Source organism: Otolemur garnettii, unplaced genomic scaffold (genome assembly GCF_000181295.1).
Source record: "Otolemur garnettii isolate 467f Iridium unplaced genomic scaffold, OtoGar3 scaffold00001, whole genome shotgun sequence".
NCBI lineage: Eukaryota > Metazoa > Chordata > Mammalia > Primates > Galagidae > Otolemur > Otolemur garnettii.
In genome coordinates this window covers 40,744,187-40,768,131 of record NW_003852396.1, presented here as the reverse complement: position 1 = coordinate 40,768,131, position 23,945 = coordinate 40,744,187, and the positions used below count along the sequence as shown (strand labels likewise).

Sequence of the window (23,945 nt, the reverse complement as noted above, 5' to 3'; positions counted from 1 at the left end):
TTAGCAACCTATGCAGATCACTGCGCTACTGACAGTGAAGACAGACATTATGAATAGAAAGCCAACATGCTGGAGCTCAGCTGGCCGAGAGGAGACGAGCCCCTTGATGCCTATAGCTTTCGCTCCTGTTAGCTTCCACTAGAGGAGAGAGGATTGATATTGATTGATGAGAGAATCTAAGTCTTGTTAAACTTAGCAGGATGGAATTCATGGAACTGAGCTCAGGCCTGGGAAGAGAAAGAAAATTACATGTCCCTGAGCACCTACTCTGCGTCCTGCACTGGTTTAAGTTCTTTCTAGTGTGTTCTCTCAATCTTCACAACTAGTCCTCCAGTAAGATACTGTTTTCATTTGGTACCTAGGGGTAATGGAGCCCCACTGATATTTAGAAACTTGTCCAAGCTCACCTAATAGGGAGTTTGGGTTGGAATCCTGGAGTCTGGTTGAATGAATATTCTTTGAACAGGTCAACTCACCCCTGTGACTTTTTCAGATAGGAGAGCCTGTTCCGCATGCTTCTTGGGTCCTATTCATGCTCTCCACACTTACGGGTACACAGTGTCTCAGAGGATCAGCTGGCACAACATTTAAGGTCACATAACCTACTTTGCTTTCTTCTTGAACCTTTGTATTTAATTTGGAGTGTTACCCCTCCCTATTAATAATGTAAAAATTGAGTATTGCCTCCTCTCTATCCAGCCCTGTGGCGGTGTAGAAAGACCCTGAGAAGAGGTGAACTTTCAGAGCGCTCCTTCTGGGAGAAGGTGAAGAACAGAGGAAAGGTTACACCTTTGCCATTAGCTGTAGTCCAGCTTCTAAGTCTGCCCAACCAGAAGTCCAGACCCTTCCTTAGTGAGCCAAATTAAACTTCCAGAAGAGAAGAAAGGGACAGACATGTTTTATTCCCTCTTGGAGGCAGCGACTTTCCCTACCTTGATTATTTTTCCAAAAATTGTATATGACCTCGCCTCTCATATGTATGTCTCAAATATATTTACTATTCCCATCCCCCTGGTACCCCACCCCACACCCACTGTTCTCTCCTCCAGCCATAGGTCAAGAGAGATCTTCTAGTGTTCTTAGGTGGTGTCTTTTGTCACAGAATCTTTGGGCGTTTTTGTAAGCAAAGCATCGGTTGAAGGGCCGTTGGCTGACGGGCCTATAAAGTGTCCCTTCTTTTGTTTTGTGCACTTCATCTTCTGTGGAGCTGGTTCTTTGACTCCAGAAGACATGGCTGAAGGGGGCCACCCGGAGCATTCCCATGGCTGGTTGGAATGCTGGCACCCAGTGCTGTGAACATGTGGCAGGCTGCCCCCTTGACTCTTCCAGCCAGGAAAATGCAACCCAGGGGTGAGGGAGAGGAGGAAAATCTGTCTTTTAAAATGTCTTTGTTTACAGGAATTCTGTGCAGGTGCTGAGAAGAGGGTGCTCAGCAGAAGGGATAATATGAATAAACATTTGCACTAAGAATAAACAACAGCATCACCCTCTACCCTGGAAGTCTGGACTGCCCCTCTGCTGTCAATCACAGCTTTCTCCTGCTGCCCTCCCCAATAACCCTCTCAAACACCACTTATAGGGACTTGACAGTTCACAGAGACTTTTATTCCTCCCCCCAGGGGCATTTCCCTGAAGGGTTTCCTTAGGCACTGGGATGACCCTAGTTGCACATGAATGACAGCTGGGCTTACAGCACATAGCCTTGTCCTAGGAGCTGCATATACTTTAAAATAAAAACTTAGAAGCAAGAAACGAGGGTGGGGTGGCGGGATGGGAAGCAGGTGGTCTAGAGAAATGTAATAGATCACCAGTGCTGCTTCTAGCAGATTCCCAGGAGCGCTGGCTCCTTCGAGCCAGGTTTGGAAACAGGTCTGGGGACACCCAGGAGGCCGGTGATTGAACACTGGTGGGCAGGGTGGAGGCCCAAGTGGGGCCAAGGAAGGAGTGGACGCCCATTAGGCATGATAGATTCCTTGGTGTCTCTGAGTCCTGGCAACCGAGAGAAGGTTCCAGGAGTCAGCTGGTAGGACCAATGCAAGAAGCCCTGGGCAGATGGAGGGAGCTAAGTCCTGAGATCATCCCCACCCAAAAGGCTGGAGGTTCCTGCACTAGAGCAAGAGCAAGAGCAAAAGCAAGAGACGGAATTCCCCCAGAGGAAGAATCTGCAGATCTAGGGGCTGGGATTGGCAGCACGCCCTCTCCAGGAGCTTGGGGTCTGGGGCAGCCTGCGCGGGCGTAAGTGGAGACTCGGGTGCGTCCCAGGGGGGCGGGAGCCCGGGGCCGCCAGCAGGTGGGGCCCGGGGGCCAGACTCCGCCCCCCGCGCCCGCTCAGCCCCGGCCCATCTCCCGAGCCGGAGCGCGATTGGTGGCGGCGCTTGTCGCTCGGAGGGGGCCGGTCGGCTCTGCTCCGCTGCTCTACCCGCGCTGCTGCTGCTGCTGCCGCCGCTGTCCTCCTAGCAGCACGGGCCGGTCGGACTGCCTAGGCAGCCGGCGCCTGGCGATGAGAAGCGGCGGGGCCGCGGACCCAGGGAGTGGCAAAGTTTCCCAGACGTGCGGATTGGGGCGCGCGGCTGCCGGGCACTCGTGACCTCTGTGCGAAAGGCTCAGGGATTTTTAATTTGGAAAAAAATCCACCTCATTTCCTTCGTCAACCTCTCTGTCCGGGTGGCCAGCGGCGGAGCTGCAAACTTGGGCGCAGCGGCTCCACAGCCAGTGACCAGGGTTTTGGAGAACCTCAGGTCTCAGGTGCTGGGGCGCCCAGCAGCTCCGGGGGTGCTACGGAGTGTGAGCGCGGGGGAGTCCGGGGCGCGAGGCAAGGAGGGGCCCCCGGGAGCTCTATATGGAGGAGGGAGCCCAGAATGGTGTGCACCAGGAAGACCAAAACTTTGGTGTCCACTTGCGTGATCCTGAGCGGCATGACTAACATTATATGCCTGCTCTACGTGGGCTGGGTCACCAACTACATCGCCAGCGTGTATGTGCGGGGGCAGGAGCCGGCGCCCGACAAGAAGCTGGAGGAAGACAAAGGGGACACTCTGAAGATTATTGAGCGACTGGACCACCTGGAGAATGTCATCAAACAGCACATCCAAGGTATGTGAGCTCCGGAAACTTGGGTAATGGGAGAGGCTCGCGAGTGAGTGCCCAGCGCCGCGCGGGGTGCGCTGGGGCTGGTGCTCATCAACCCAAGGATGGCTGGGCTCTAGGGCGGCAGACGCGGGGCTGGGGTGTGCGTGTGCTCTCTTGCCTACGTGCGGGACCCTTACTGTCTGCGGCCGTGCGCGCATCACCCGGGCACACGTGTGTGCGCGGGACTACACGCGCGGGTGTGAGCAGCTAGCTGGCGGTATGGGGGCGCGCTGCGCACGTGTCCAAGTGTGCGTGTGACTCCGAGCTGGTTGTTGACGGGCTCTGGGGATCACACACAAGTCTGACTTAGAGTAGGCGCTCGTATTTGTGTGTGTACAAGAGAGAGTGCGCGGGCAAACGAGATCATTTGTCGACTGTAAGCGACAGGAGAGATTTCCGCACGGCGTCCCTAGCCTTTGGTATTTAAGACCCGCAGGCTGCTAGTGGTCAAGCCCTGGCTAGGAAGATTGCCTCGCCCGGGTCCCAGACCCAGCCTGGCCCTCCGTCCCTAGGCGATTGGGAATGGAGGGGGCCATCTGTAGCTCGAAGACTGTTTAAACGTACAGCAGTCCTTACTCCCTCCACACTCCGCGGGTCTAAGACCCTTTCCAGAAGCAGGTGTCAACGCCAGGAAGAAGCGCTATAGCCTGAGCTGTGTCCACTGCGGTGGCGCCTCCGCCCCAAACCGGGAGAACACGCCCTGGGCTGCGCTGTCCCCGCGGAGCCGCCCGGGACCGGTGAAGGCCGATCCCTCTGTTAGCTCCGCTCCCAGGCCCAAGGAGCGACTGGGGCGTAGCAGACAGACCTACGTATGAGGGAAGGGTCTGAAGTGTAAGGCGGGACTGAGTGGGTGTGCTCCAGACCTGGGCGGGGGTCCTAAGAGAAGGAGAGCGTGGGGCGTGCGGCTGCTCTCCTGAGGCGACCCGGTGCGTGAGGGACGAGATGGATGGAGTTCCAGGCGCCAGGGGCACTAATGGCGAGTGTGCACAACGCGCCTCTCATGTTCACACTTCGTTTTCTCCACCTCCTGGCGCCCACCTTTCCACTAGGCCTGCGAGTTTCCTAAGGGCAGGGCCAACCCTAGTTCACCTGTAAACCCAGCAGGCCCACCAGGCTCTGGGTCCAAGGGACTGGACAGCCCTTAGAAGAGTCGAGTTGAATGGAAGGCTTTCTCCCCCAGGAGCACTCCCTTTTGTTTTCATGTGAGTGTCTGGATTCCGACCCTTGCACCTGCTGCCCTTGCCAGGGTAGAGATCACTTCTCTGTCTGAATTTGGTATTATTTCCCGCTGTCCAGAATAGTTCCTTCAGAGGGGGAGATCGGGAGGTTCTGGTGAGTGCACAAGAGGGGTCCATATACATGTTGCTTCCTGGCTAATGACTTACAAACAAGCCCAGGGCCTTGACTACTAACAGCTCTTCTTCAGCCCTGCCTCTGCCTCTCAACCTGCACTGGGATGGGTGACCATTGACCCATGGGTGCCTGTTGCTAATATTTCTTGTCTATTTTCATCCCGTGCATCTGGATTGCAATTGTTTGTCCTGGGGTGATTCAGAATGTTCCCCGGCAGATACAAGGCCATGCCTTACTTTGACATCTCCAGTCTGCCCACAGATTTTGAGAGATTTTCATTTACAGATTCTCTTAGTGTGTGTGTGTGTGTGTGTGTGTGTGTTCCTAGAAAATGCTTCTCTTGTGCCTTTCTGTCTGGTCAGGGAGGGAAGGAGCCAGGTGCTGCTGTGAGAAGCACTGACAGGACATTTTTATCCCCTGAGCTTGTCACAGAGTGGGCCCCTGTGGTGTGGAATGTGGACCACATCATATGACTTGTAAGGCTGTACGTGAAAATGAGAGCAATGTTGAAGGTGAAAGGAGCCTTTGTGATTTTTCTCCCTGAAAACTTATAACTGTGTGTGGTTATACATATTACCACTATGTGTTGTTCCAGAACTTTCAAATAACAAATAAATAAAGAAAGAACTTTCAAATATATATGTGTGTGTGTATATATATATATATATGAAAAAATTGGAGAAGATGGATAAAATAAGAAAGAAAGCAGGATCTTTAAAACATGTATTGGTCTACGTCTCTTATATATATGTGATGACCCTGTGGATACTTAGAAATAACAGTCTCAGCACACAAAGACCAAAGCTACAACCTGTAGTGGGAGTAGGGAGGGTGAGTGACTGGGGACAGGCTGGAAAGGGCAGGCAGAGGGTAGAGGTTGCTTGGCTGGTTGTATTGACTGCTGTCCCTGTGGTGCTGGAGCCAACCCCCAGCTGGGATTCAGGGCACACGGGTAAAAGGCCTGCCAGGTTTGGGGCTGACCAAGTGCAGCTGTCTGAAGGCAGAGGACCAGAAAGGAGAAGCTGATCAGACCTTTGCACTTGATGGTACAGACCGTTTATACGTATTCTGTCAGGCTCCTTCTAATCAGTAGAGTCTAGGGAACAATCCAGTTTACTTTGTTGACCTGATAGAAATAAGGGATATTAATAATGAGAGCTAAAAATTATACAGCATGTATCGCATGCCAAGCCTTATTCTAAGTGCTTTACATATGGTGACTTAATTCTCAAAACCTCATGAGGGAGGTAATATTTTGTTCCGTTTTACATTTGTGAAAATCGAGGAATAGAGAGGAGATATGACTTGTCCAGGGTCACACCATTAATACCTGGTAATGTGGGATTTAAACTCAGCTAGTGTGGCTTTAGAGTCTAAGTTCTTACCCACATACTGTCTCCCAAAGGGCTGGAGTGTCACCAGGAAACAGTGCTGTCCTGGAGTCTGTTGATGTGGAAGTGGGCATCAGAGCAAGACATCTCAAAGGATGACTGAGGGCTGAGGGAGTCAATGGCCTTCCCACTTGGAGCCTCTATCCACAGATAAACTCAGGAAGCTCTGGGTTTGTTTGTTTTATGCCAAGAAGCAGAGGCTGCCTTCCCTTAATTAAGGTTCGTAGAATACCCAGGACAGTTCCTGGCACATTCTACAGAGGGTAGGTGTTGGATGGAAGGGTAGATGAATGAGTGACAACCCGGTGCACCAAATAGTCATTAGTGGAAACTTTACCATTCTCCAAAGAATATGTTTTGCTTTGGAATCTTGCTTAGGCTCCTCTTTGCTTTGGAAGGAAAGTTGCCCTAGAAGCTGAAAATGTCACAAAATGTTCTGCAGGATGTTTCATAGGACTTGCAATTAGAAGAGGCTTTGGAGCGTCACCCCAGAGGTCTGTTCTAGTCATGACTGAAAAGTTTATTTTCCTCTTGGGGGTTGCAGTGATATTTCATTTTAATTTGTTTTCTGATTGAATGATTTAATTAGATGGTGTTTGGGAATCTCTTGGGAATGTAAATTGCAGTTTTGAGAATTGTTTTTTTAACCAAATAGACGGTAAATGAGAGGGTGTATAACTTTATATTTTTCTAAGGGCATCTTGATGGCTCAGAGACACAACATTAGCGTTGGTACAGTTTCGGTTTTAGGAGAAAGTTTGCACGTCTGGAGGTGGTACAGTGGATGAAGTAGAGTGTTTGCTCATGGAGCCTTCAGTATTGGAGAACTTAAGAAATGGAAATGTCGATTCACTTTTTTTTGTTGGAAGTCCAATAAAAGGAAATTCCTTTTTTCCTGTGTTTAGTGTCTTTCTGAATATGGAAAAGAATGTGCCAATGTTTAAGACAATATGTAAAAACGTATAAAATTGCCCATAACACATTCTACTCCAAAGACTATTTTGTGTTTTGAGCATTTCCTTCCAGCTTTGTTCACTTGTCTCCATATTTAAAAAGGATGGCGTGGTTGTGACTTATATGTAACCGTGTATTCTTTATTCACTTTGCTTTTTGTTATAAGCATTTTTTTTCATATTTGCTACATAGTTTATTGGTTCAGCATTTTGCCTGTTAGTGATTGAATGTGTACTAGGCACTGACCGCATTGGGGAAGTGATTGGAGATGGCAGTGGTGAGCTGGGACACTCTTGCCCTTGGCATAGTGGACTTGTTTTCAAAGGATAACAGAATCCCTCTTACTAAACATGGAGTACATGAGTTAATAGAAACATTGGTTAAATAGGAGAGTAAAACAAAATATTACAGACTTGTATTCAGTATTTTTATTTTAGTGTTATGCAAAATGTACCTCCATTTGCCAGTCTTTTGATGTCAGGCCAAAGCCTTGTCTTTGGGATGAGCTGTTGATTGGCGTTCTGCTCATCTTTCTTTGGTGAACCATTCCTATAATGTCCTGTTGACAAAGTCTGATTTCCAGTACTGTTTTCTTTAAAATTCCCTGAGAACTCAAATGTAGTCCAGAAGCCTACATTTTAATAATTTTTTATCTGATCTTGTGCAATGACTTTGCTTACATGTAATTTGACTGCTATTCTTTAAGTGACTACACTTTATCAAAGCTTTGCCAAGCATTTAAATTAATTTTCTTAGAAACAACAACTTTCATCTTTTTTAGAATTCATATTTCATTGGTCTATAGAACATGTAATTAGATTATGTGGTTACGGTGACAAATACAAACAGTGTACACATGTTTGGGAACAGACCCAGTGGCCGGTTGGTAAGCATCCTACTAAATTGTTGGAAGGAGCTGCAGGCAGTGCTACTTGATGCTAGGGACAGAGGGATCATGGGATCTGTTTTCAAGTGGAAATGGGAAGTATGGTTAATTTGGAAAGTGGATTGAATGGAGAGTTTTTAAAGAGAAATTTTACTTACTTTTAATGCCTGCATAGTACTCGGTCATCAATATACCACGACTGATTCAACGACTTCCCTACTATGGGGTCATTTGTTTTGCGATTATAATATAAACAGAAATGGATATCTTCACCTTGCTAGTTTTTTCTTTTGAATTATTTTTAAGAATGTATTTGCAGAAGTGGAATTCCTAAGGACTCAAAGAGTGTGATCGTTTTAATGAAAGATGAGTTGTTTCAGGAGGAAAGCCTTTCTACATAGCCACCAAAAACATATCACTGTACCAGTGTCCCAGAGCCTTGCCGTCCCTGGGTATCTTCATTCAGACTTTCCCAGGTGAAGGCAACCCTGGTCAAATGCTCCAGTCTTTGGATTTGTCCTCCTTTGATTTCTATAGAACTTAATTTCCTCCCCCCAACTCCATGTTGGTTTTTATCTCGTGGGACTATTTATGTCCTTCACCCATTTTTCTCTTGGATTATCAGTGTTTGTGATTTGTGTATTTTACATATGTTTTATTGATATGTATCTTAAATACATAAAATGCATTGTGCCTGTATCATATGCCATATCCATAATTTTTATTTCACGTAGATGCCTTGTGGCAGTGGTTTTTCAGCTGTGTACCCAGGATCCCCAAGCTTCTAGAAGGTTTGACTTGTGGCCCGAGGAGTAAAAGGGTCAAGTGTGTTCTCCAAGACCTCTCCTGTGCAGACGCTCTCCTTGCCCTGCGACCCAGGAAGCTCCTCTGTCATCTGTTTTGTACTTGGCATTCTGTAAAATCTTTTATTTTTAAAAAGGCTCTGCTTCTTTAAAAAAAAAAAAAGTTGAAAATCACCGTTTTGGGAGAAAAAGAAAAATCAGACTGTTACATTTTTGTGAGGGATGACGGTAGCATAAAGAATTCAAGAGAGTAAACCTAAAAAGAAATTGAATTCCTGGGTGGTGTTCTTATAATATCTATTTACCCTTCTGAGTACCGTGATTAATAATGTATTACATTAGATGACTAATTTCTAAATCCATTATCTCACTTCATTGAGTCAAGATCATCCCACCAATGGGAGAAATGGGTTATTAACTGTATTTTGTTTCCTGAAATTTTCGTAGTCATATTATGTGCATATTAATGCACGTTAGGTCAGTAATAGCAGGTTGCTCACCATGACTACAAATTGTGTATCGTCCTTAACAATCAGAAAATGTCCGAGGCTTGGCTGTTGTTCTGCCCCTGATAGCTTTTGGATGTCACTTAGAATTGGCTAGTGTCCCTCGCATCTGATCTTGGACTTGGCAGCGTTTGGGAAAAGAGGATATGATATTTGCTGAGTGCTTGGAGTTGATTTGAGGAAAGGGTGTCATTTCAATAGTAAAGCTATTTGTCCTTTGCAATGAAGTGTGGCATGTGAAACTAGATTGGCACCAGTGATGGATATTTTGAGAGAGTTCAATGGCAGCATTTAGGAGTTGAGCCTAATTACCTTTGTTAATAGCCCAGGACCATAGCTTCAGGATTAGAAAAATCCTTGCCAAAGCATACAACTTTTTCCCATGGCCAAAGAATCTTAATTTTTAGCTAGAAGTGTGTCGGCTGTAAAATAAATGAATTCCACATTCTTTCTCACTCACTTGACATCAGTTGTTATTTGCCCTTGATAAGTAGGTTGGTGTAGAATCTCAAGGAGAATTCAGAATGAAAAATGTTGGAGAGCCACCGTCTGGTTTTCTGGTTTGTGAGGGCCTCGAAGGTCGGCATCAGTCACCTGGGTGAGGCGGGTCTCCATTTCTCCAAAGGTATTTATGGGATTCACAGCCACATACAAGGTTACTGGAGCATCTTCATTACCATCTTATAGAATTTCTGACCTGATCTCACTTGCAAAGCTAAGTGGGCCATCGTCTTCGTTTGGGGCTTCAAGGTCTCTTGGAGTTTGTTGTCCTTTTTTTGTCGCTTGGGTTCCATGCAGGAGACTGGGACAGACAGGCTGTCCTGTGGAGATGCATATTGTAGCCAGCTGGAGGTGATGGTGCACAGGACAGCCTTTAGAGGGTAAATACAGCCAGAAGGCAGCACGGGCGAAAGAGACAGGATTATGCATGAAGGCGGAGGGCGAAGTCCGTAAATGTAGCATGGGCACTGAAGGTGGGAGTGGCTGAGGGCTGCTGGTGGCTGCTCCATGTTCAGAGAGGGGTGGGCTGTGCTGCTTATACTGGCCTTGAACGTTTCTCGGGGACTAGTGGTTCTGCCTTGAATCTGGCAGGGATTTGATTTTCTATGGCTCTTACAATTGTTATTTTACCAAATCCCACTTTGCCTTTGGAGTGAGTCAGCTCCATTCTGCAAGGCAATGGTTGAACTCAGGGGTCCTCCGTGCCCTTCCTCAGACACACGCTTTCACACACAGGGCATGTGCCCGGGGCAGGGCCAGGATGACCCACCTCCCAACGACATACGGCATTTATTCTCACTCTTCCCCTTTCTTTCCCATTCAAGAAAATATATTAGTATGCAAGGGAATGTGACAACCTTGAAATTTCTTTAATTTATTAGCGTTAAAGTTAATCGTTCATAAGCTTTGGTGTTTAAATTATTGTTCATAACTAATTACTTCACAACTGTTCCAAAATACAGAGTGTTGTGGCAGTGATTGGGAATGACTGAGGGTCTAGAATCTTCTGTGTGGGTCTGTGTACCTCTCATGGACCCTCCTGAGTGCAGCCGACTGGAACTTTAAGCGAAAGGATTCCTGGTTATATGAACACTAACGCTTTGGTAGTTTCTCTGACTACACGATTATGGATTAAAATATGTTGCTAGACAGATCGTCCCAGGGGGCATGCAGTTCTGAGATGTAGTTCTCTTTCACCACTTGACACTCAATTTCAGTTTTGTGAAATTTTGTGTTTTGGGGAGATGAAGCTGCCTTTAATAATGCTAGTCGAAACTGCTAAGTATCCAGCTCCAATGAGACGTTGAGAGGTTTCCTGTACACAGCCGCTGATAAAATAGTATTGGGGCCGACAGGCACACTTCACTGGGCTGTGTTCTTTGGCTGCTGTCCTTCAAGAGCTTGCAAAAGTACAGCATTTGGGAAGATCTAGAGAAGTGCCATTTGTACCTTTCACCTTGGTACAGGTAAGGACAATGACAAATGATGCCTACAGAAGAGGCCTGGGGCCAGCTCTTTGGCATGAATGGATTCATTCTACCAACGTGCAGAGTTTAAGTTTCAGACTGGAGTGCTCTGATTAAGATTGTTGAGTGCTGCATTTTAACAACCTCTGGTGTCTTGTTGGGCTTCACCAGTATGACTTCTCCATCCATCTCTGTCCCCTTAGAACTTAGAATTAAAGGCTGTTGAGCTCCCAGAGGAGCAGGAAGGTAATTCAGGGACCCTGGCAGGATAGGATTCAAAGGTTGGCTAATAATAAGTGTCATGCTAATGGCATTTGGGGATTTAGGAGAACAGTACCAAAATTGCTTGGGCCAATGGAAGTCAGAAAGCTAAGGAGAGATTTGAAATGACAAATGAGAATCCTAGCCAAACCCTTGATTTATTTTAAGAGGGACAGCATCTAAAGAATTGAGGATCGATTGCATCAAGGGGGTGGGGGAAGAGAGCTACTGTACTCTGAATATCAGGGGCTGAGCAAGGTGCTAGCTAGACATGATCATTCAAATCATTTTTTTTTGTTTTAATGGACAAATAAAACTTGTATTTTTACAAATTAATGATTCCCTTTTGTCTTTAGAACCTGGTGATGCTGGGTTTTAGAGGTAAGAAAATAAAGACACAGAGACTTAAAGAGTCTGCCCAAGGTGGGTCACAGGGTGGGGGAGCGGTGGAGCCAAGAAGGGAACCTGCCTCCAAAGTCAGTGCTCTTGGGGGGACAGAGAAGAAGATGGAAATTTCACAGAGAGGGAGGGGAGATGGTCTTATCAAAGACAGTGTTCCAGCGTGTGCTGAGATGCCTCAGGTCAAGTGGGAGGGAGGCTGGTGAGAAAGGGAGCTGGATAGGGACATGGTTCATGTCAGCAGGGACCCTTGCGGTTAGGGTGGGTAGAGGGAAAGGCCTTGCTCTGGAAGGCTGGGCGAGGTGCTGTGCAGAGGCTGTGCCTTTTTCTTGGCTCGCTGGAGGATCACTGTGGGGCCCCAGTCCTTGTAGGGAAAGCAGAGCATTCCAGCTGAAGGCCAGAGCCCTCTCAGATTCCACTTGTAACTTTTGGTATCTATGATGTGCCAGGGCTGCGGGCTCTCCTGTGCACTAGCCTAGTCATGCATCCATGTGTCTTTCAGGGTGACCAATGTGTCCCAGTTTGCCCCACACTTCCCTGTTTTAAAACTGAAAAGTCTCTGGTCCAAGGAAGCCCCTCAGCCCTGGGCAGGTCTGTGTGGCTGGGCACCCCGGTCTTCTCACATTGTGAGTTGGTCAGTGGTGACTCCTGGCACCAGGGCAAGTAGAGTCCTTCTCTTCGAGCTGCCTCTGTGCCTCTGCTCATTGCTCTTGAACAGTTCTAAAGAAGAAAGAAGGCGGTGAGTGTCCGGAGCCCCTGCCCCATGCTTCCCTGTCCACACAGCTGCCTCCTCTCTCTTTGTTATCCTTTATCTTTGGCATTCTCTGTTCCTCAGCTGTCTGAGCCTCTCAGGATTTGGAAGGGAAGAAACAATTGCTGTAAAGGAAAGCTCTAATAAAGCGGTTTGGGCACAAAACATCAGCAGCTGTTTATTTGCCCAAAACAGTAGGAGTCTGTATTAATAACCTTGTGAGTTATATGCTGGGAAGTTAAAAGTAAGCAAAAATCTTACTCGAGACCCGCAAATGTGACTTTATTCCTTTATTGAACTAATCTCTCTTCCTGTTTATGCTGGTGACATTTTCTATTATCTATGTGGAAGATCCTTTTTGATCTTCCTCTGCAGATGTATTTAGTTATTCCTTGGTTCACGTTCCAAAGCAGAGGGGTTTTCTGGTTTCTCTTTATTGCAGTTATAATGCTTAGTATTTATGTGGTTCTTGCGTCAAAGGGTTTCAACAGGCGGCACAGGCTTTGCCTAATTAATCATCACATTTCCCCTATGGGAGGGAAGGGGCCGTGGAGGAGTGGGAGGGGCGTGAGGACGCTCCAGACCTGTCAGTTCACTGACTGGGAGAAGTGAGTCCTTCAATATTTTGGTGTCGTCCGCTTCCAAATCTCATTTTCATAATAAACTGATCCTCTGATTTGCTTTAGTTTCTAAGAGTGAGTGGAGAAAAATGTAATATGTAGGAATTATGGGGAACCCTCTGACTCTTACTTTGATTTTATCTTATCCCCTGTGGAACCTGGGGATTTATATTAGAAGGGGAATCCAGTGGAAAGCGAGCAGAAGAGACTTTTATCAAGGACTCAAAAATTGGAGGAACTGGTGAGGGAAGGATTAGTTCAATTAAGGAATAAAGTCACATTTGCGGGTCTTGAGTAGAAATAGGGCTGAGCTCATCTGGAACAGCAATAAAGAGAGGATGGGAAGTGCATTTGTGAAGCACCTAGTTGTGCTAAATGCTTTACCCGTGTCATTGCATTGTAACCTCATGAGCAACCCTGGGGGATGTTGTCATCGCTCCCATTTTACAGATGAGAAAATCAAGGCTTGATGACTATATTTAATTTGTCCAAGATACACAACCCCCCTACCTCTATGAAGATCTTTAATAAGGGATTAAGACCCCTCTTGTTTTTCTGCTCAAGTGATGCTGGTCAAGAAGAAACAGGCTCATTCCTCTCTCTCTGCAGAAGTGTTTCTGATGAGACTGGAAGAAGGCTTCTTGCAGGTAGTGAAGCCTTGAGCAGGGTTGCCAAGTGACTGTGTAAGCAGCCTCCTTGCCTGGAGACCTAAAAAGATGCCTAGATCAGGAGCTGACCTGAGTGCAGCCCTGTGGGAGGCTGCAGGAGGCTGCAGGTGGGGCTCTTTGCAGCTAGCCACATTACTTTTTCCACCCAGGCCTGGGATGTGCCCCTGCCTTCTTCTCATTACATGTACAGGTTCTTCTCTTCCCTGATGCAACATGCATTTAGTGAGCATCTATTAAGTGCTGAGGATGTATCAGTGGAACAAGATGGAAATAGGAAATGGCAGCAATTCAGTGAGATGATCCCAAGCTCTCCTATAAGCAAAGGCTTAAAGAAGGTGAGGAGTGAGCCACGTGCATGTCTAGGGGAAAAGAATGCCAGGCAGAGGGAATAGCCAGTGCAACGTCCCTGAGGCAGGAATGCCCCTGGAGTATGTGAGGAACAGTGGGTGGCCAGTGTGGCTAGAGCAGACTGATGGTGGGAGAAGGAGGTGGGACTTCCTTCCCACCTCCTTGGGAGGGAGTGAAGCCAGAAAGGGGCTGATTGAGAGGTGGTTGCAGCCACGAAGGCCGCTGTGGAAGGAACACTCTGAAAGGGCATGGGAGCTGGGGAGGGGTGAGCAGAGAGGCTTCAGCACAGGCTGTTCTGTGGCTGCTTCCTGAATACCTCTCCTGCTTCCTGAATACCTCTCCTGGCCCTGCACCAGGCGTGGCTGGAGATGACAAAACGCATACAACATGGTCTTTGTCTTTGAAGAGCTCATAATCAGGCTGGGAAGACAAAACAAGAAACGGTTAAGGATCTTGTGCAAGCTAACTAACATAATGAGGGTTAAAATTGAATTCTAGAAGAGCAAGTTGTCAGAACAGACTTTGCAGAGGAATTGGGACGTATGACGCATCTCAGAAGAATGAGGAGGATTTAAGGGAGTGGAGTAGGAAAGATTTGGAGAAGACAAGTTCAGTTATTAAATAAAACCAACAGTTACCTTGAAGGGAAACCTGAGCCTCTTGCTTAACACAGTGACAACCTGTGTGCAGGTAGGCAGTGATGGGAATCGGAGCTGCCATTTACAGACTGGGCGACCTCGGACGAGTCTCTTAACTTCCAGTGTCTCGGTTTCCACAGGAAAAAAGACAGTTACTCTTGAACCGTTGTGGGATTGTTGTGCTGATTAAATCAGGTGACATACAGGAAAGTGCTGCCACTGTGCCTATCAGGTGCGAGGGCTGGGAGGGGGGACAACATGTTCTTTTCTTCAAACTTCCTTCTTTCCTTAGTCCCCCTTTCCTTCATTCCCACTATCTTTCCTCGTTTCCAAGGAGCTCGCATGGAAAATATGGTCAGGAATCAGTTTCCTGTTTATCACACCTACAGTATCTGCTTTGAGCCCCATTTCAGGGCAATTACGTAGGACTTAACTGCAGTTAAGTCAAGTCTGAGATGATTGTAAAGATTCCAGGAGAGCTCAAACTAGTGCTGGTCACATTTCTCAGTTGAAATATCCATTCTGGAGTGTCTTGGTATTACTGACTGCTTGCTCTGAAGTTCAGACTAGGGACCTGCCCTTTCTTTTTTTTTTTAATTAGATCATAGCTGTGTACATTAATACTATCATAGGGTACAGTGTGTTGTTTCTATATACAGTCTGAAATACTTTTATCCAACTGGTTAACATAGCCTTCATGTCATTTTCTTAGTTATTGTGTTACAACATTTATATTCTACATTTAGAAAGATTCACATGTACCCCCATAGCATAAACCATAGACGTGATCCCACCAATCGCCCTCCTTCCACCCATCCTCCCCCCTCCCCTCCTCTCCCTCTCCCCTTTCCCTGTATTCTTGGGCTAAAATTGGGTTATAGCTTTCATATGAAAGCTATAAATTAGTTTCATAATAGGGTTGAGTACATTGTATACTTTTTCTTCCATTCTTGAGATACTTTGCTAAGAAGAATATTCTCCAACTCCATCCATGTAAACATGAAGGAGGTAAAGTCTCCATCTTTCTTTATGGCTGCATAGTATTCCATGGTGTACATATACCACAATTTATCGATCCATTCATGGGTTGATGGGCACTTGAACTTCTTCCATGACCTAGCAGTTATGAATTGGGCTGCAATGAACATTCTAGTACAAATATCTTTATTGTAGTGTGATTTTTGGTGTTCTTGATATATACCTAGTAGAGGAATTATAAGATCAAATGGCAGGTCTATTTTTAGATCTCTAAGTGTTCTCCAGAAGACTTTCCAAAAGGGATGTATTAGTTTGCAATCCCACCAGCAGTGCCTTGTTTATGGAGAAATACTTGTTTTGTGAAACGTATTTGGCCTTGTGGTGAGCAGTGGACAATGCCAGGAATGTGCTGTGGTGGCAAACCCTGGCTAGTCATGCAAAGTGTCCAGCCACCCAGCACCTGAGTTTCCTTTCCCACCTCCTTGATGGAGTAAGAGTCTTCTTGAGGAAGAAGTTGTCTTTCCTTCCTTCTTAACTTCCAAACTGACTTGAAGCCACATCAGCCTCTCTCTTCCTGCCCGGGTGAATTTGATTTAACTCAAAGCTATGTGACTTATAATTTCAATTGCAGACAGGAAGGTGTGATTTAAGACTATGTCAGGAAGATTCAATTTAATCTTTTCTTTCTTCCCCCTCTACAAAATGTGCATTTTGTTGCATGACATAATTTTGATATACATTCTTTACAACTCAGAGATAGATGTAGTTTCACATTGGGAAGGTACACTCTACAGTTTTTTTTTTTTTTTTTTTTTTAGCACTTATCTATTTAAAGTGCTTTTAAAAAAGATTTCTTTCTGGTGACAGCAGAAAACAGAGGGATGATTTTCCTTTCTACTAGAGAGAATTGTAGTAAATCATTATGAAACTTCCCAGGCAATAAGCTGTTTCATAATTAGCCGGGGTTATTTTGGTCACTTGTTCCTGGGAAGACAATTGCTTTGACAAAACAATAAAAATAATTATTATATTTACCTGAAACCAAACAGCTGTGAATTTTGCGTGCCTTTTGCTTTTTCTTCTTTAGCAAAATAGGCCTGAGTATTTTGGAGTTTGTAATTCCTTTAGAAATTCTGAAAACATACATTGATTTTTTGTAAATTGAAAATTAAATGTCCTCTTTCACTCTGGAAAATGAAAATCTCAGTATTGTGCAGTGCAGCTCAATGCAGTCCCTCCCTCTTTCTTCATGTATCATCAGAGATGGGTGAACCTTCCTAGTTCTGCAGTCCTCAAGTCGTATTCCAATTGTGAAGGCTCCATTCCAAAGAATCTTTAGTTAGAATCAGAATGGGCTAAAGCTGAGACTTAATATCAGTATTAACTGGCTTAATGAGGGATCCAAGACCCACTGCAACTTGGTGACTCTCCTGAGGCCCTAGAATGAGAATCTAGGGATCATGAATTCACATCTAGAAATTTCTGTCTACATCGAGTTGCTTTCCTCAACCTCAGGAGACACTTCTGTAGTGGGGAGGCCAATCCTTAGTTGTATGGTTTAAGATAAAGCCAGCTGCCTAAAGGACAAAGGGGTGGACAGATTTTCAGAGTCTCCCTTTGATGGGATTCCTTCTCCCGGGCCTGTCTGGGTCTCTGGAGCTTATACCCCACCCACCTGGGATCAGCTTCAGGATTGGGGACGCAGCACTGTGGACTGGGACCTGGTCCCAGTAATGTAGCCTCCATACTTGGGAACAGAGCTTCTTCCCGGCCTCAAACCAGAGCGGTGTTGCAGATCCAGGAGAAACAGAGCTGTTCTGTCAAGGAGAGGAGAAAAGAGACAAAACTGACATATATCAGCCGCCACCTACTAGATGGTTAGCACTGTTTAGTCTGCTTCTTATGATTTCATCCTTAAAATAAGCCCGTAAGATCATTAGCCCCATTTTACAGATGAGAAAACCATACTGTAGTATAACTATTAATCTGTTTTTTCCATTAGAATATGGGTTCTTTGAAGGTGGAAACTGAGTCCTGTTTTTTTTTTCTCCATTTTCTAGTGTTTCGGATAGTGCTGGGTACATAACTGGGGCTAGATGGGAGTTTTTTGAGTGAGTATGTGAATAAATAAACAGGCCTGCCTAAAACCTCTGAGTTAATGGATGATGCCAGGATTCAGATCTAGGTTTCTGGTTTTAGAATTGTCTGATAGGGAAGCTAGAGGAAGGAAGAGCTGGTTTTCATCCTGCCAGGCTTGGGGGTGGCTTCTAAGAGGCTCTGTCTCATGCTATGTCTGCCTTCTGGGCCAGGGACAGAAAGCATGTGCTCTGGGGTCTCTCTGCTAGCGCCTCATAGCTCACACTGCTGTTTTAAGGTTTCATCAAAGGGAAGCTGAAGCTCAGAGGTGTGTGTGTGTGTGTAGAATGTGCTTTCCTGCGCTGAGAACCCCCAGGGACCAGCTGGTGAGAGAAGCCTGAAGCCTTCGGGGACCCCCGATGTCTTCATTTCAATAAAGCTGTCACTTGTGGTCACTTTCAAACTAAAGCAATCTTGTGGGTACAGATGGGGAAAAATAAACCTGTACCCAAACCAAAAGAAATAACAGCAGAAAAGATGCAGCCAAGCAGGGCATTTCTGCCTCAAGAGCAGGGCCGGAATTGAGTTCATTTTAATTGATGTCTGAAGAGTTAATAGAAAGGAGCATAACTTAATTCCGAAGCAGGGAGAGAGATGTCTTTAGGGCCGTGGAGCTAAGGGCAAGTTGGCCTGTGGCTTCCCCTCTGAAGTGCTGTTCCCCTGAGGCCTGTGAGAGCCTCAGAATGGTGTCATTGGGATGGTGGTGACCAGTCAGGACTTGCTGTGCCACACTCAGAAGAGGTGCCACAGGGAGGAGGAAGGACTGAGAGAGGCCAACTCCTGAGTCAGGACAGAGTGGTGTTTGCCTGCCTGTGGGAATTCCTTAAAATGCAAATCAGTGAACCTGGACCCCCTGATTCTCCGTTGGCCGCCCTGGGAATGGCTCACCCATGAGGGCAGGTCCAAGTTTGGAGCCACAGGCCCATCACAGGCCTAAGGCCCCTTCTTTGCTCTCAGCAGGCAGCACACCCAGGAAATGGAGGCAGGCCGAAGTTTTTCCTCTGCCTCTGCCCATCGGGACAGCACAGCCCATTAGCTGAAGACACAGATGACTATGATTTTTCTTTTCCTATTATTCCCCGATATTTTCAATTTGAAAAAAGTCATTTAAGCAGTAGGATGGAAGAGGGCATAGTAGACATAGGGGAAAAATTGAAAATGTCATTTAAAAATGACTATTCTGTTCTTTTTTTTTTTTAACCTGAGCAGACAGATGGCTGTCTCACCTTTTGCTCACGGCCAGGAGCAATAGCTGGTGGGTCAGCTGAGGAGAGCAGTGATTTTATTTTCCTTTTCATTTCAAACAGATTGTATAGCCCTTGGGGTGTGGGGGACCAGTGGAATGAAGCTATGGGCTGGGAAACTAATTATGCCTCCCTGCATGGCTGAGCTAGTTAATACCAAACTGTCATTGAGGCTGATTCTTCCCTGGGGCAGAAAAGTTTCCCAAATTCCTATCTCTTTCTCTTTGCCCTGGGAGCTGAAACCTTTTGGGTTTTGCCAGTTTGAGAAAGCACAAGCAAAATCTAGAAAGCTTCTCAAACCTCTGAAATGGTGCCCTGCTTGCTACTGTGGCATTCAGATACATGACAGCCTCCCTTCCTGCTCAGACTTGGTGCTTTCATGAGGGGCTGGGTTTGGAGTCAGATGGACTTGGGTCAGATCCTAGTGCTGCCTCTCACTGGTGTAATGCTGCCAGAGGCCACTCTGGGTATCAGGGACTGGAAGCAGATTGCCTGTCCACACTGTCCTCCCCAGTTCTGCAGTGTGAGATTAAGACTGGTTCCCCTAAACAGCCCTCCTGCCTCCCTTTACTGCTCCTGAAACTGAGACCCAACCAGGTGCATGGCGTGGTCAGCAACATGTCACTAACGAGGACCACACAGGACAAAGAAAGGATTAGACATCCAATAATGCTTTTAAATAGATCTTTAATTTGCTAATCAAACCAGTATGAATCTTTGAAAAATGATTTCTTAATCCAACACAATGCCACAAACTATAAGTGGCCTATAAACACTATAAATTTATGACTTATAGTTCTGGAGGCTGGGAAGTCCAAGATCAAGGCACTGTCAGATTTGGTGTTTGGTGAGGGCCCTCTTCCATGTTCACAGTTTGTGAACTGTGTGTTTCACATGCTGGAAGAGACAGGCAGCTCTCTAGCATTCGTTTTAGGGACATGCACCCCATTCATGAGACTCCACCCTTATGACTTAAACACCTCATGACTTCAGCTTCTAATACCATCACTTTGGGGGTTACGACTTCCAACAATGGATTTTGGGGAACACAAACATTCAGGCCAGAGCAAGTGGTTATACACACATGCAAGTAAGTCACATTTACTCAATATATAGATAACAAACTTGTTGTCCTTTGCAGTGACTCTGACTCCAACACCTTCTGTCCCTCTCTCCTCCCCTGCCGATCTGTACCCGCAGTCCATGCAGTCCCCAGCTATTCTGATGTCTCAAAATAGTGGATAAAGAAAAAAAAAATCCATGAGTCTTTTTAAGGACAGAATGTGGGTTTTAAATATTGGGTGGAAGCATTTAAAAATATAGCCTTTGTGACAACATGAAGATCATGAATATTCAGTTCATACATAATCTCAAGCAATTAGGCAGATGCATATTTCCAGGGAGGGTGTGTTGTCCTGATGGCTAAGGAGATGGGGACTGTCTGTCATTTCAACACCAAATTTCCCTGGAGACTTCAGAATCTGATTTTAGAAAAATTTGGCAATGAAGTCTCAGAGACAGTACTACTTCCTTCTCCCACCTCTCTCAGGCCACGCTCCTCTTGGCCACTCCCAGACACCTAGACTTTAGCTGAGAATTCCCCTTGGAAGAGAAAAACTCCCTAAATTCTGAATGCTGAGATGATGACTGCGTCAGCACTGAAGGAAAGCAGCCTCCTTGCAGCCTTGGCGGTTTGTCCTTATGTGACAAGTCTTAGTCATGGCTGTTGGGTGTTATTTATTTAAAGCCCGCTTCTCTCCATGTTGAATTCTCACTAGAATTAATTGGTTGTCTTTGGAGAAGCACCAGACACTAATTGAGGTGTTTGATGAGAAGATACAACTTACAACTGTCCCTTTTCAAAGAAGACTTTGTATTAGCCAGCAGTCCAGCAGTCTCTTTAACTTTTCAGGAGAACCATAGTTTTAGCAATTATTTATTCACAAGTTATATGGGATGACCCAGTTTCATATATCTTTATCTGTTGTTCCCAGAAACCATATAAATGAATTGTAGATTCTAGCATTTCCAAAGTTTATTGCCCATTTTGATTCCTGTACATGGAAGCAGCACAAAGCTCTTGCCAGACCACATACCCCTTATATTTAATTTAGAAAATATGGTTAAAATGAAGTAAATAAAACCCTGGTAAATAGAGCCAGCTGTTCCCTAAATGATTTTCTTTTTCTTTTTTTTTGGTAGCACAAATCACACGGGGGTAAGAGAAGAACTTCTGGATAGACAGTGTGAGGGGCTCTGTGAATCCTCTCCCCAGTGAAACAACATAACTGGTGGAAATTGTTGAAAACCAACCATTTAAAGTCTCTGAAAGTTTTCCTAAGGGTGTACATCAAATGAAGAAACCCTTATTTTCCCAGTTGAGAAAATCTACTAAATTTTATTAAGAACAGCAAGTGTCTGTGGCATTTAAGCTATGACCCTCTCCCTCTCCCCACCCTAGCTCAATGAGACAGAAGCTTTCCACTGGGAGGGTATGGACAAGAAGATGGGGTTCTCTTTTCCTACTCTCACCAGCTTCTACTCTAGAAGTAGGGCTATATTTTCTCCCCAGAAAGGACAGGCCACTTGTATTTTTCATACCTCCCAACTCCATGTTGCAGAAGCTGCATTCCATGCAAGCATGGTTAGAGGCCTGGAGCTACCTTCTGCCACTTAACCCCTACTTGTAGAGTGGAAGCTTTACCTGAGGCTGGGAATACTGGGCCCTGATTACCCCTACCCTGCTCACATCTAGGATGGAGGCTCCATGCAAGGAGGGGCACTCTAAGAAGACCAATGACTACCGTTCCTACCCAGCACCCCACTCATAGAGCAGGGATGTCACTCTGGGAGAAGTGGGCTGCTGTTTCTACCCCCAACCCTAGAATAGTGCTACAGAGATTCTGCTCTGGGGTAAAGGCAGCCTGTAAGAATGTAAGATCTGTAGTTTTCCCTGAAGGGATTGACTATATTTGGAACAGAGTGTGAGGAAATCCAAGCCCAAAAGCAATTGGTGAGCATCTAAGAGGAGACTGGTGCTCTGTAATAGCAACAAAAGAAATAATAGGCCAGTTAGACCAGCTGGTACAGTAAATTCTCACTTAACACCATTGACAGGTTCTTAGAAACTATCATTTTAAGTTATATGATATATAATTTCCTTCAATATCATTTTTTATAATGTTGAGAAAAAATGTTTTAATATCAAAAAAAAGTTTTAATATCATTTTGCCTAAAGCCATAGTTTCCAAGGATCTATTGATGACATTAAGTGAGGACATACTGTAGTTAGACAGTGAGAATCAGAGAATGAAATACCTTCTTGGGTCAAAACAAGCTTCAAAGGGTGGTCTCGAAGACACCCCCTGCAAAAATGCCCAAATTTAATTGGATCAGACTGTATGTAGCACTTTATACGTTAAAGCACTTTTTTTTTTTTTTTTTTTTTGAGACAGAGTCTCTCTTTGTCACCCTTGGTAGAGTGCTATGGCGTCATAGTTCACAGCAACCTCAAACTCTTGGGCTCAAATGATTCTCTTGCCTCAGTCTCCTGAGTAGTTGGGACTACAAGTGCCAACACCTCTGTATGTTTTTTTAGGGATGGGATCTCACTCTGGCTTAGGGTGGTCTCAAACTCCTGAGCTCAAGCGATCTGCCTACCTCAGCCTTTAAAAACTCTATTGATAACAGTAGAGCAATGAGATAGCAATAAGTGGAGGGCAAATACTGGATGTGATACTGATAAGCATGTCTTACCAGAAACTTATTAGGAAGATAAACAATAGAGATAGTCAAGAAGAGCTCTGCTAAAATCACTATCATCCCGGGGGCTAGATAGGGCAGTTAGGGATGTGGGGAACATGCTCAAGCTTTCACCCCTCCAGGAAGTGACATCAGAGACTGCATGAGGGAAAAATGCTTCACTGAAGTAGTCTATCCAAGTCACTAAACAAGTAAACACTCAAACAACATGAAGTCCTTGGGTAGGAGAGTAATCAGTATTAAAATCTATTACCTAAAATGTCTGTCTTTTAACAAAAATTCAAGAGTAATTAAAGACATGGGAACGAGTGCCCCATCCACAGGAATAAAGCAGATAGCAGAAATTGCCTTTCAAGGGGTCTGGATTCTGGACTCACCAGAAAAAGACATCGAAGCAGCTTTTATAAATTTGTTCAAAGAACTAAAGGAACTATGCCAAAAGAATTAAAAGAAGGAATTAAAAGACATCATAACAATGTCTTTTCAATAGGTAATACTAATAAAGAGATGAAAGTCATAAAAAAGGAGTGAAGTGGAGAAATTCTCAGCTTGACAAGTATAAAGTTGAAATGAAAAATTCACTCGAGGCACTTAAAAAATATGTCTGAGTTGGCAGAAGAAAGTATGAGCAAACCTTAAAGTAAATCAATAGAGATTACAAAATCTGAAGAAAAGAGAGAAAAAAGGATGAAGGAAAATGAGCAGAAATTTAGGGAAACATGGGCTACCAGTTAGTGCACCAATGCCATGTTTAATAGGAATGCCGATATGAGAAGAGAAAGAGAGAAAGACTCCAAAAAATATGTGATGAAATAATAGCTGACAACTTCCCAAATGTTAAGAAAAATGTTAATTTTACATCCAAGAAGCTTAACAAGCTCCATGCAGGATAATCAGGAAGAGATCCACAACTATATACATCATAGTCAAAATTTTAAAAGTTAAAGGCAAAGAGAAAATCTTGAAAGTAGTAATAGAAAAACCACTCATCACCCACGAGAGAATACCAATAGATTAAAAGCCAAAATCTCATCAGAAACAATGACTTCTAAAGGGCAGTGGGATAATATATTTCAAAGTGCTGAAAGAAAAAAGTTAACCAGGAATTTTCTATATGGCAAAACTATCCTTCAAAAATGAAGGTAAATGAA

General features: G+C 45.1%; 1 protein-coding gene across 1 annotated transcript in view; it reads left to right on the top strand.

The window, feature by feature from the left end:
- Positions 1–2,435: 2,435 nt before the first annotated feature.
- GALNT18 (polypeptide N-acetylgalactosaminyltransferase 18) overlaps positions 2,436–23,945 on the top strand; it is a 326,911-nt gene continuing 305,401 nt past the window's right edge. The window contains exon 1 of the mRNA XM_003781103.3: positions 2,436–3,093. Coding sequence (XP_003781151.1) covers positions 2,859–3,093 — 235 coding nt within the window. The 5' untranslated portion in view covers positions 2,436–2,858. The remainder of the gene's footprint in view (positions 3,094–23,945) is intronic.